This window comes from Diadema antillarum, unplaced genomic scaffold, assembly GCF_040938485.1.
Source record: "Diadema antillarum isolate AM-2024a unplaced genomic scaffold, OU_Dant_1.0 scf00000006, whole genome shotgun sequence".
Lineage (NCBI taxonomy): Eukaryota > Metazoa > Echinodermata > Echinoidea > Diadematoida > Diadematidae > Diadema > Diadema antillarum.
In genome coordinates, this window is record NW_027270895.1 from 3798831 (window position 1) to 3812301 (window position 13471).

Here is a 13471-nt window from a genome sequence, read left to right on the forward strand (position 1 = left end):
ACAATGTACATGCAGGCCTACAATTGTATCATTGGAGAGGTTTTATTTTGCTCTATGTGATGATGGATATTCTTGAAAATGTTTAAAATGGCACTTGAGCCATTTTGCGATCAAATTCTTAATATTTAGTCAAGTTATATTCTCATCCAAAGATTTACAACTGTGATCTTTTCCATATCTACATTCTTTACATTGATTTTGCTACAAAATAGTGCAGAGTAAAATGATGTAATGTGGGACCAAGACTAACGTTAAACTTGTCCGCCTCCCGCTTGAGCTGGTCCAGGTCTCGGCTGGTCGGCTTCAGCTTCATCATCTTGCTGTCGTTGTTGGCACACCAGTCGAGATGGTCATTGACGTCGCCGAGGCGGTCGAGGTAGAGGCGGGCGAGGTCGATGTCGTCCTTCCTGTCCTTGACGCGGACCTTGAGGGCGTCGTAGCGTCGGTTGACATCCCCGAGTTGGCGGCTGATGTCGCTCTCTGGAGGGTGACATAAGAATTGAAGAATTCTGACTTGAAAATAACGCTGTGTCAAGAAACCATTCTTTTATGGTTTGTTGTTGAATCTTTTTCTTTTTTTTGTACTTGTAATCTTTATTATACATTTGTACACTGCTAATGTTTTACAGGGTAAAATAAAAACTTCTCCTCACTTGACAGATATTATTTGTGGTCATACACCACTGTTTATTTCAGTGGCAGAATCATCAAAAGCCTTTACACCATTATATAAAGTTTATAACAGATCCTTGAAATAACAATGTTTCTGTATCATACTGACATAATTTGTATTGATTTTCTGATTTCATGCAGATATGATAAGTTTAGGAAGTTTTGTTCAATATTTCTTCAATCTAAGTTATGCAGTGACATTCAGAGGTGGCGATTTAATGATTATTTCCGCAGCAACAAAGGTCATCAAGCTTGTTAGCTTAAAGTAAATGTGTGAATACAAAAGAGTATATTCATGTTCTTTAGAATATGAGATTGTCTAAAAATGAATAGGAAAGCGTATATGCATGCATAACACAACAGCTGCCAAAATCTTTATGTGTACAGTGTAAAAGCTCTACAAGACATACAACTGCAACTGCCATCAGAATTGTTAACACAGCATTTTTAGCATTCTCCTAAATCTCATACCAGTACATACTCACAACACAGTGAACCATAGCTGCAATCGCCTAGTACGTTGGTGAAATGACCATTATAAAAGAAAATAATGGGTGTAAAGTATCGTTTGACCATCGAGTCTTCGCAACTGACCAGTGTCATCCTTGTGGGGGGTCTGCTCCAGTGTGTCCTTGATCTGTTGCTGGACAATCTGGTCACCGGACAGACCGGTGCTCAGCTGCAGTGACTTGTAGTGCGGTGTGGTCTTGACCGGCGCCTCCAGCTCACGGAGCAGGGTCTCCAGGCCAGTGCCAACCTTGTTGAGTTCCTCGATGGCTGGCTGGTAGGCTGCTACCTCCAGTTGGAAGGGCTGGAATTGCACGATATTGGCAAGATCAACTTTTTAGTTACAGTATTTCAGACACCCTCCATGATATAAAAACTCCCTTTTTGCGTGTTATTCTATCTGTGTGCAGATGCTTAAATCTGTTGTAAACCTAGCTCAAACATTCAATTAATCTGTAAGATTCATAACATTAGTATCTAGATTAGCAAACAAAAAGGCAGGATAAATTTCGCCTGTTCAATTTTACATCTTTTTGCCATGTAGAAGGGTTTATATGATAGTTATTTTTTTTTTTTTTTGTCTTGAAACCTACATTAATGCATCATTCATTTTATGTGCAAATTGTGAAAAAGATAGATTTTGCTGGTTCAACTCAAAGTCCCCTTTTCCACATCCCTGATCTTTGGAATATCTAAAATACTCCAGGCACAAAATCCCTCTTATGCTGATCAAAATCGAGAGGCAGCTATGAAACTCATCTACGTTTTTACAGATGAAACTGCTGCACATGTTATCATCCTTCAACATTTTGAGAGGGCAACTGATTTTTTTTTCTGCTTCAAAATTTAATCATAACTTGTGAGCAAGAAAAGAGGGCTATCCTACTACCAACTTTATCATACGGTTAAATAAGAACGAGGGTCAGAGAAAATTACAATGTATACATTATAAAAAAAGCCCCAAATTCCATGGAGACTGACCTTGAGCTCCTTCTCCTGTCGGTCAATGACCCTGGTATCCATGGCGATGGGCTGAAGCTGGCTGAGCTGCCTCTCCTTGGTGGTGATCCAGGTGTTGGTGTCACGGTAACCAGTGTTGTACTTGTTGGTGGCCTCCTGCTTCTGGGTCAGCTGCTTCTTCCTGTACAGGTCAAGGGTCAGAGGTCGAATCGAATTAAGATTTGAATTGTAAGTGGAACAAATGCAAATGTAAAGACACATGGTACTTGATGCATGAAAATATACATGTTCCTCTCCTCTTCTCCCTCTTATCTCTTCTTGCACCTTGTATACCTTGTAGGTATCTTTGTCTTTTTTCTCATCTTCTGCCTAGCATCTGTCTTCATCTTCCTCACAATTTTCCTCATCTACCTCAACATCTGTACTCTAATTTTCTCCCTCATATCAATCTTCCATTTCCCTCCTCATTTTCCTCTCATCTTCTTCTTTGTATCACTCATTTATTTCCCTGCTCATTTTTCTCCTCTTCCTCTTCATCCTGACATCCCTCTTCATCTTCGTCTTCATTTTCCTCATTTTCCTCCCGCCCTTTCCTTGCACTCTTTCTTCATTTCCCTCTTCCATCTTCCTCCTAAATTTCCTCATCTGCCTCCTCATCTCCAGTCTCAACCTCGTAGTATCTCTCTTCATCTTCATCCTCATCTCCTTTATCTTCCTCCTCCTCTTCATTTTTCCTTTCACCTTCTTCCTCGTATCACTCTTCATCTTCTTCCTCATCTCTCCTCCTCATCTTCCTCCATATCCTTCATCTCATGTTCTCCCTCGGATCTCACTCCCAACTCCCTTTTTCATCTCCCTCCATATTCTTCTCAACTAAGGCTCTCATCTCCACCCTCCCCTTCGTCCTCCCCTTCCCTGTCATCCCCCTCTTCTCCTCTTCCCTCTCATCTTCCCTCTTATCTCATCTTCCTACACCTCACCTGAGACTGAGGAGATCCTGGAGGTCCTTCCAGTTCTTGTCGACGTTGGCGAGGACGGCGTTGACGTAGCTGGTGTCCTTAGCCTTGGTCTGGGTGACGATCTCCTCCCCAAGCTCATGGACGAGCTTGAAGTTGGGCCGGTGGGCATCCAGCTGTGTACTCAAGTCCTGGAAGGAAGGGTGGGAGAAAGTGGTAATGAATAATCTTTTTAATCTAAAAGACTGACAATGCAGTGATCTTCTTATAACTAAGGGCTGGGCAGGGTCTCAGAAATTGCTACAATGTATATGCAACAGTGCATTTCCATCAATCTTTCACTTTATATGAAAGATATGGAGTATACAACATCTGAAAAAGGACTCATAACAAGCATTCCCTTTAAGAAAAAGAACAGCTCCACAGACTACACAACATGCACAACTAGCAAAGTATGACGTTATAGCCATTTTTCTTTTTTAATTCTCTATGCAAACACATATTGTACATTTCTATTGTGATTATGAGTGGCCCAAATCCATTCTGTCCACTTGCTTTCTCCAGATGAATCATATTTCACTGAAAAGTATACAGAAAAGAAAAAGACATGGTTGGCACACCATAACTTTGTAAGTGCATACCTTCTTGACCATTAAAAGGGATAAAACTGCACATTGTCTTACATGGTGTGCCGGGTCAGTGGCGGAGGTTTGCCGATTGTTGTAGATGAGTGAATAATTACCAAAATATCACTTCAAATTCAATTTCTTTACAAATGAGTCAAGACTAAGAACAGAACAAAATATCTTTAAAGAGATCACTCACGTTGAGTTTCTTGTTGAGCTGGTTCATGTCAGTTCTCATCAGGTCTCTGGCCTCGAGGGTCTCCAGTCCGGGGATCACAAAGTCCTCCAGGCGGTCAACCTCCCGCTCGAAGTCAGACAGCTTGCCACCAAGCTTGTGCAGCTCATCGCCGTGCACCTGCGTGACGTCGTCGATCACGGCGTAGCGCTGCTGGATGGAGTCCACCTTGGCCTGGATGTTGCGGGCTTCCTCCGGCTCGCTGTTCAGGAGGACATCTTCAGCCGCCTTGACGACCGCCTCCACAGCGGGCTTGTGGCTGACAATGTCGCTGTTGATGACCTACATACGACAGATCAAGATGTAGACAAATTTAATACCATTGTTTTAATATATTTCTATATGCTTTGTACTTGTTCAATCTGAGCCACATAATGATACACTGTGTATATGAAAACTAACATGGGAGATTACATGAGATCCTACTTTTAGTGCACAATTTGACAATGTCATCAAAGATCTGACAACTGTGATGAACCAAAAGATCAAAGATCAAAGATCTGACAACTGTGCAGTACTCACAGAAAAGAATGAGATTATACCAGAAGTCACAGGAACAGTTATGATTTATATGTGCATGCCATCATGCTCTGATGCCTAGAGATGATATAACCATGGTGACATATTCCTTCTCCTCCTCCTCTCAACTCAACACCTGTTCCTAAACATTGTTCTGCAGCGGCTCATAAGAACAGTTATGATTTACTTGCTGATATGCTCCAATGCCCACAGATGATATTCGAGACTTATAATTTGACTGTCATCTATGCTAATGCCATGTAACCATGGTAACATATTCCTCCTCCCCATCCTCCGCTCAACTCACCATCTGTTCCTCCACGTTGCTCTGCAGCGGCTCCTTCTTGGCGACGATGACGGTGCCGCGGTCCATCTTGGTGACGTCGCGCTCGGCCTGGTCCAGCCAGCGCAAGAGGGCGTCCAGGGAGCCGTGGAGGCCCTGGGCATTGGCGAGGGCGCCATTCAACTTGTTGAGGAGATCAGCGATGCGGGCCAGGAGTGCCTGGTAGCGTGCATCGCTCTCATCTAGGGTGGAAGCAGGAAAGAATATTGAGGGAAAGTGATGATAACAAAAAACGAGGATGACCATGATTGAGTGCAATTCTAATAATGTTGACAACATTCAGAAGGAGTGATGAGTCGATTTGCAAGTGCCCTCGAGTCACAATTTTGGTATTCCTGCCTTTTAGTTAAACCTGCCACACTTGTGTTTATTCATCAAAATCTGACATATTTTTAAAACATCTACTGAAATCTGAGATAATATCAACAGACAGTGCTTTGGAAAAAACAGAAAATCCAAACTATAAAACTACAGTATTACTGTGTGATAAAAGTATCAACCACTTAAAACAAAATGAGATAACATCTTTTTTTTTTTTTCTGGCTAATGTCCACAGATTGATGCAGGTTTTTGGCTCTATGCTAGACTACCAAGACAGAGATTAAAAGCTCTTTGTCTAAAATCTCCTACAGTACATAAATCATGGCCATGTAAAATAAAGCAGAGGAAAATTGCTCACAGTATTATCCTAATTATGCACAACAATCAATTTACAACCCACTGTCATCGGAGACTATCACAAGTACAATCGCCATTTAGCAAAAACTCCTTACCAGTGGTGTCATCGACGTCCGGCTTGAGTTCAGGCTGGGCGTCGACTAGCTCGGCTCCCGTTGACTTGATCCTCTCCAAGTCACGGCCATGGGAGATGACATCATCGTTGAAGTCCTTCCACACAAACGGAGAAGAGGAAACAGTAATTAGTACTGTAATTAGTAATTACTAGTATTAGCAATTTTGTGTAATTATGCGCCAGTTCAAAAAATTCTCATGAATACATGAAAGTACATTTTATTTTCTTTCTTTCTACATTCCTCATGTTCATTCATGCTAGCCAAGTTTTGTTTTGTCCTTTGTTTCTTTGAGTTCACATATACAGATGGATCACTCATCAAAACTCAAGACTGTTGGGATCAAGGCATACAAGTACCTTCACCCGGTCAATCTGCTTCATGATTGAGACTGGTTCTGTGCCAATCGGCTCCTTCTCCAGCGAAGCCAGTTTGCGCTCGGCATCACCACACCAACCATTGAAGCCGTCCACGGCACTGTTGTAGTTCTCGTGCCGGGTGACAAGGTCGTGGAGGCGCTCGCCGAGGGCGGTAGACTCGGTCTTGAGCGTGTCCATGCGGTCGTTGATGGCGGAGATGCGGTTGCGCATCACGTCGGGTTCGGGGTTCTCCTGGAAGTTGCGTGTGAACGTGCGCGGGAGGGCGCTGTTGCGGAAGTCTGCGAGCGTCTCCCGATAGGCCTGCATAGTTCAACATAATTGTGCTCAGAATGTTTATTTATTCAAACAAATTTGTCTTGTTTTATGGCAAAGCAATGGTGAAGAATACCAGAAAACATGTCATGCATGCAAGTACAGGGGAAATTCCACATTTGTATACACATTTTTTAGGTGGGAGACTAAAGTCACTGCAATGTCAACCTTTAAGTTTGATTTTCATCGAGCAATACACAAAGTGACCACAGCTATTAAAATTCATAAAATCTATAATTTATATTGTATATGTGTTCTTGTGTGTTGTAGTGGTCATTGTACAATACTAAATCTGATTTTTTTCAGGAGTAACTGTACAGTCCATGATACACCTTCTTTTGTAAGAAACATGCAACACTCTGCACAGTGATGTCATGATACCTGACAGACGAAATGGAATGTAAACAGTGAACATGCTTCATACACGATGAAAATTTATAGTACAATTTGCACGACTTGTGGTGTACAGTTGTACAGACACCTTCAACTCACACAGGATAAGCAACATGCCCATAGATATGTACAAGACAGCGATTGGCAAGGGTACTGCTGTATTTTCATCAAAAACATATTGTGAAACTAACACTGCATTACCCAATTTGCCAGATGTCAAACTACATTGTACATGACTGTACACTTTGTATGTACACTCTTGCACATGTACAGAGACTGAGTATGTAAACTTATCAGAACACAACTGACTATAAAACACTTTTGGGGAAACCTACACTTGTAAACAAATACCCATAACATTACCACTAATCCCCCCCCCCCTTTCCTGCCAATGCTTATTTGGTTTGGTTTTCACCACAGCATTCCAAGGCATGGAATATACACACACTGCACAAGCAAATGAACACCCCACTTCCCCCCCCCCCCAAAAAAAAAAAAAAAAAACATGAACAGAGAGCTCGATAAGAAAACTTTTGAAACATTCACAAGCAATGCTGTACTGACACAATGAAATTCACACATTCATGCATAATTTGCCATGAAAAATTCCACAAATACATCTGGCACTACACTATCATACAGTGTATTTTTATCAACTCCTTTCAGAGTGGTCATCATCCCAGGGCCAGTCACTGATAAATTTGTGTTTACTGACCGGTATTTTAGAAAGTATGTTCACACTGAGTGTGTATCAAGGTAAAGTCACAGCAATACAATGCAGTAGATACGGCTGTTGAATTTCTCCCATGCATGCAAATACAATTGTAGCTGTGGAAGTACATGTACAGCCAGACACATTAATTTCATGCATCTTCAGTTGTACGATAAAATAGTAAAATATCATAATCACCACCCTCTTCACTTAACTGATATCATGCTCATTCCCAACAAGAAAAAGAAATGAAATGAAGCAACACTAAGTCACAATGATAACAAATATAATTATTGTATTTGAATACCATTGTCAGTTCCCCCATATTCTGCAAGATGGCAAAATGGGGAAAAAAATGAGGAAACAACTTTTAACAAGAATACAAAATTATCTAGTTTGTGACAGCAAATTTGCAAAGTAATGCACTTCAACGTGAACAACAGAAGGAAGATATTGCTTCTCTGCCGTAAAGAGCTAATAGATAATAGAAATATCGTTGTTGTTTTGAAGCTGGTAGGGACACCTCACTTATCACTATTTAGATGATTTGTACACACACTTCAATTCTTCTCAGGATGTTTTACCCCTACACATTGCATGAATAAACTTTTAATCTTAATTTTAGGTGAGGTAAATAGATACAAAGAAGTACACTTTAACATATTTTTTTTCACGATATCATCAAACATTGACAGATGTCAGTAGGAAACACTTGCTAATATCTTCCAATATCAATATTTGTGTACATTGTATTTGCCTTTGGGAATCTCTCATATTGGTAAATGTAAGCTTAAAATGTGGCACTTTATCACATCCACATATTAGATTGGGAGATCGTAAAAAGAAAGAAACCTGTGCCGAAATCCAACTTCTCATATATTGTAACTTCACAAGTTTCATGATTTTAATTTTCGCATTTTCCTTGCGATGAAATATTAGTAAAGCAAATCATATATCAATTTAAAGCCTAGCATCTGGAGAATGCATATCTGCGAAAATGTAAAAATGATTATTCCTAGATCATATGTTTTCTGATGATGTATCACCGTAAGTACAGTATATGTGTGGTAAAAAGTACTTTTTACACTCACCTTGGCTTGGTCCTGGAAGGCCGCACCTGTCTTGTTGATGAACTTGCGGTCGCCCTTCTGGTCGTTGATGTCCTCGGTGATGCCGCGGTGCTCGTCCAGCTGCGCCTTCAGCGTGGCGTAGTCCAGGCCAACGTTGGCCGCGAGGTCACCCACGCGCTGCTCGGACCGGCCCAGGAACGTCTCCAGCTCGTCCGTCTCCACCTCGAACTTCTTCACCTCCTCGAGGGCGGGCGCTAGCTGGTTGGTGCGGATGTAGGACTGGTTGAGGACGGCGTCGAAGCGGCCCTGCAGGTCATCGCTGCCCGCCCGCAGCTTGGAGGCGCTCTCCGGCGCGATGTGGTCGCCGTACTGCTGCAGGAACTGCGCCACATCCTGGGCGCTGCGGGCCACCGGCTGCTGACGCGACAAGATGTCCTCATGCAGCACCTTTTTTTAAAGATATGGGATAAACAAAAACATTTCATTGAAATGCAAAAGCAATGACAAGCATAATGTGAAGAGCTCTCAAAGACTAGCAAAGTGTGACGTTGTAACCATTCATCACAACCAAAACTGGGTATAAGCAACTTCATGTAGCCCAAATATTTGCAAAAACATTGGTTTCTAACAATGCTTAAATTCAGTTCCCACCAATTGCCCATAGCCTTGTGCAAGGATACCTTGTTTGGAACCAGCATTATGCTCTAACAAAAGACTGTGACATCATTACTTCATTGAGATGCAGTGAAGCAAAACAATATCATTAACCACAGAGAGAGAGAGAAAAAAAAAGAAGAAATGTTTATCATATTCAAAATGTCCTGATGCTACAATTATTTTGTATGAACAGGTATCCAGCAACACATTATATGTAATGTTGCTCATAAAAGTAGCTCCGAGTCATGCACGTAATCTCTAAGAGTAGAAATGTTGATTATTGTTATGCAATATCTTATTCTGTACATGGCCCTGCTTTTTACCTTGTGACTGTCCACCTGTTGTCCAAGGGGTCCGGACTGGTCACTCTGGGGCTGCTCTGACCCAAGGGCCTGCTCAGCCTCGCTCACCCAGTCCAGGAGTTCAACCATGGCCGTCAGCTTCTCCCGGAGGAGGGTGTCGATACGTTTCTGTGACATCAGAAGAGGACATTCACAAGTTGATTTCTTATGTGCAGCATGAAATAAAGTCTTTAGTACAGTACAGTTGAACCTCTCGTATCCGGACAAGTCGGGACCGGGGCTCATCCGGAAAAGGGATTTGGCTGGATACGGGAGACTCAATGCTTTATACATGTACATATACATACACATGTACTGATGTAGCCCATTGTAGTACCACATGTAGTAATGTGTATACTGCAACCTTTTCATTGTTACATTTGGGGATGTTTGGGGATATTAAAATGTCTGAAGGTAAGCAATTTGGAAGGAAATTTGATGTCATGTATGTTAATCATGTTGGAAGTAATATGTAATTCATGTGTGTTTGTGTGGGAGTTCTCAACGAGTTGGGAATCCCCCTTTCCTCCCATAATTATTTAAAAAAAGAATCACGGCCAGATTGCGTCCGTTAAATAGAGAGATGCTGATAAAGGGAGGCCGCATAAGAGAGGTTCAACTGTACTTGCAAAGTATATTGTATACCAATTAAGTTACAATGTTACATTACAAATACGCTATTGCTTATGCGATGTATACATTTTTTATGTTTGTTTTGGGTTCAATCAATGATATCACATATTGTTGAGTAAATTGAACATTAAAGAAATGTAAATTCGCATTGGGTTATTATTAGAAAGTTATTAGAATGCAATGAGTGTAAAGTTTTAATTCATCAAGAAAGTAATTACAATGGTACGAGTGTACACTTTCATTTGTATCAAGAAAGCAGTTCAAATGGTACGAGTTAACAGTCTGCATCGCAATGATTTCATGACCGGAATTTCTTATCTTCAGACCACATCTATTGAGACAATGGACTTGTCTGAACATCTGATGGAAAGGGGCCACATTAAAGATCAGCTTACACCAAGGACAGTACATGGGACTACATCCTGGGCAAAAAAACCTTCCACTCACCCTCTCCTCCTCCTCTTTCACTAGGTCATCCAGGGTCTGTGAGGCATCCCTCAGCCAGTCATTGGAGTTGTTGTAGACCTGGTCGTAGCGTACCTTCAATTTGTCCACTTTCTCCTCTAATGGCTTGCGTTGGTCGTCGGTCAGCTTGTCACGGAAGCCGCGCTTGAAGTGCTCCGCCGAGCTGACCGTGTCGCTGATCTGTGGCTGCTTGGCTTGGACCTCTGTCTGTAAAGTCTACACATCACAAAAAAAAAAAAAAAAAAAAAAAATGAATAACGTTAGTGCTACTGCACTGTAAATACAAAATTTTGTATCACATAAACCCCCTGGTGAAATCTGCAAAAAGATTAACATTGGAAGGTGAAATATCAGTGGATAGACAGCTGGTATAGAAGAACAGATGCAATTTGTACACGTACAGTGTATCACATCGTTCATATTTTTACCACCAAACACCCCCCCCCCCCCAAAAAAAAAAAAAAATAATAATAATAATAATAAACAAATAAATATATAGATATTGAGATCGTTAGATTTTGTAAAAACAGCTCTTCACTTTCTTTTCAATGACATCTATTCACTTCCACTGAAGTGAAACAAACAAAAAAGGTATTCAATTTTGTATTACTGTATAACACAACAAAATTCATCACTGGTCACAAAAAAAAACAAGGAGCAAGGCCTTCAACTTTTGAGTTGATTTCTTTATTCTTGTTTTGCTGTTACTGCAAGCAGGGATCAAGTACAACCTCAATATGATTTCATGAGGTTAATACATGCTCACAAAAAGTTGATATATTGGCATCAGTTTCGAATACAATTTGGATCCTGTTACCTTGAAGACTTCAATCTCCTCCCGTAGGGGTTCAATAGCCTGGCTCTTGGGCTTGCACTGGTCAAGCTTGGTCTGAGTGGCCTCCACCCAGTCGAGGGTCAGCTGGGCATTGTCCGTCTCCTCATGGCAACGTTCGGCCACGTGCAGCTCGTCCAGGCAGTCAACTAGGCGCTTGCGTAGGTCAGCGTAGCGACGGTTGACATCATCAAGCTCACGCTGAACAGGAGTGTCATCTAGAGATGGCATTCATGCCACAGAAAAACAGGTATGATGTGAGATTGACCATAGATGAAATCCAATATATACAATTGTACATACCTCCAGGGCAAATTCTTTGACCTCATATTGCTACTGGATGAGGCCAGAAAGGTGTACCTTGTTTAAATATATGCTACATGAAGAACTGAGCTGTACAGTGGGAAGACTTACTCCAAAGAGAAACTTCTCAAACAAAGTTCCTGTATCAATTTGGCTAAGTGGTGACAATCTCACAAGAAAAAAATGGGCAATTCTCTCATCGAATTGGAAACTTAGATGTAAGTGATTCTCAAATCAAATCTGAAATTAAATGTTATCTGAATTGAAATGTCCAGTCAGTGAAAACAAACTTACGTAGGTGTCCTTATTTGTTACATCTGCAAACAGGCTAAACAGCTAAAATCTACTCCATTGACAAGGGTCTTCTGACGAAACTCTTGATGCAGGTTAACAACTTTGAATATTGTATTACCAGCTGTTTAGCTCTTGTACCAGTCGGCATTCAAAGCACGCAAAAGGTCAATCGGAATCCTCACCATCAACGTGGGGCTCTGACTCCACCCGAGATGCGGGCACCGCCTCCAGACCCAGCTGGGTGGACCGGTAGAGGGGCTTGCAGGGCACTGGTTGGGCCACACCTCTCTTGAGGGCATCCAGGGAGTCTCCGGTGCGGTTCAGGGTGGTGATGTTAGGCTCATAGGCATCAACCTCTTCCAGGAATGGCTAATACCAAGAAAAACAGCATGACATAAAACCAGCCCTAGCAACACATATGTAGTATCTATGCCCCTGCCATCAGTTCTACGAGTATAATACTTTTGGGATGTTGTACTTGTACAACAGTATTTCTAAAATAGACAAAATGACTCTTGGTTGTTTATAACACATGCAATATGCCGCATTAGGAATACAGTCCGTCTAAGGCAACCCGAGTAAAACAATGCTTTGCTAGGGTTTTCGACACCGTTTTGTCTCCCCAGCCAAGCTCCTTATCTGCAGAGTTAATCCCCTGTACAAACATTGACCTATAACAGAAGAAAGTACTCCTTTGAATCCATACACGAGTGGCAAAATCGATCTAATTGGCAAAGGGTCTGGAATTCAGACTACCCTTATCTAGAAAACGGTGTCGAAATAATCCCAAACCCGAGTTGGGAAAGATTTTAGACATGCAACTCCTCCTCCAACTGGGGTTTGAGGATTATTTCAGCACCAGTTTGTAGATGTGTAGTCTACATCAAAGACACTTATACATTTGCGGCAGTGCAAATGCATAGCTGATGACCAAATTACCAGGTACTTCATGTTGCATGATTGTGATGTGGGCATCGTAATATTGTGTTGATTTTCTACCAAACACAAGCTGCACGATTTTTTGTATGACGTATTCAAGAAAATGCAATCTTTATTTGTGCAGAGATTGATTTTTTTTTTCTCTACAAAAGTACTTCACAGTTCTTTACCACTCTAGTCTAGGGATTGAATCAACACTGTTTTAGGGGATAGCAAGGCCTAAAACCTGAATTGTATAAAGATATCATATTCTGGGAGGTGGGGAAGTCTCTTCCAACCTCCCCGGCATGATTGTAGAAATGGCAGAGAGAATACTCATGACAACATAGCAACAGCAACGTGCGGCAAAGCACACTGATGTGTGCGTGCACCATGCATGCAGTCATTTTACACTTGCCAGACTGAGATAAAAACAAAGGACAAAGGGGGGGGGGGGGGGGGGGGGGGGGGGGGGTCTCTGTCATGAGAGAGTTAACCGCTGGTAATGCTGGGTATGGCATTCAATCCTAATAGGATTAAGATAGCAGCTTC

The 13471-nt window shown here is 41.7% G+C and overlaps 1 protein-coding gene across 1 annotated transcript in view; it reads right to left on the bottom strand.

The window, feature by feature from the left end:
* The window catches only part of LOC139715873 (uncharacterized), a 225044-nt gene that overhangs the window by 140407 nt on the left and 71166 nt on the right, over positions 1–13471 (bottom strand). The window contains 13 exon segments of the mRNA XM_071627416.1: positions 251–480; positions 1267–1483; positions 2161–2320; positions 3120–3286; positions 3921–4238; positions 4783–5000; positions 5592–5706; positions 5969–6289; positions 8498–8923; positions 9457–9603; positions 10555–10788; positions 11390–11622; positions 12184–12370. Coding sequence (XP_071483517.1) covers positions 251–480; positions 1267–1483; positions 2161–2320; positions 3120–3286; positions 3921–4238; positions 4783–5000; positions 5592–5706; positions 5969–6289; positions 8498–8923; positions 9457–9603; positions 10555–10788; positions 11390–11622; positions 12184–12370 — 2973 coding nt within the window.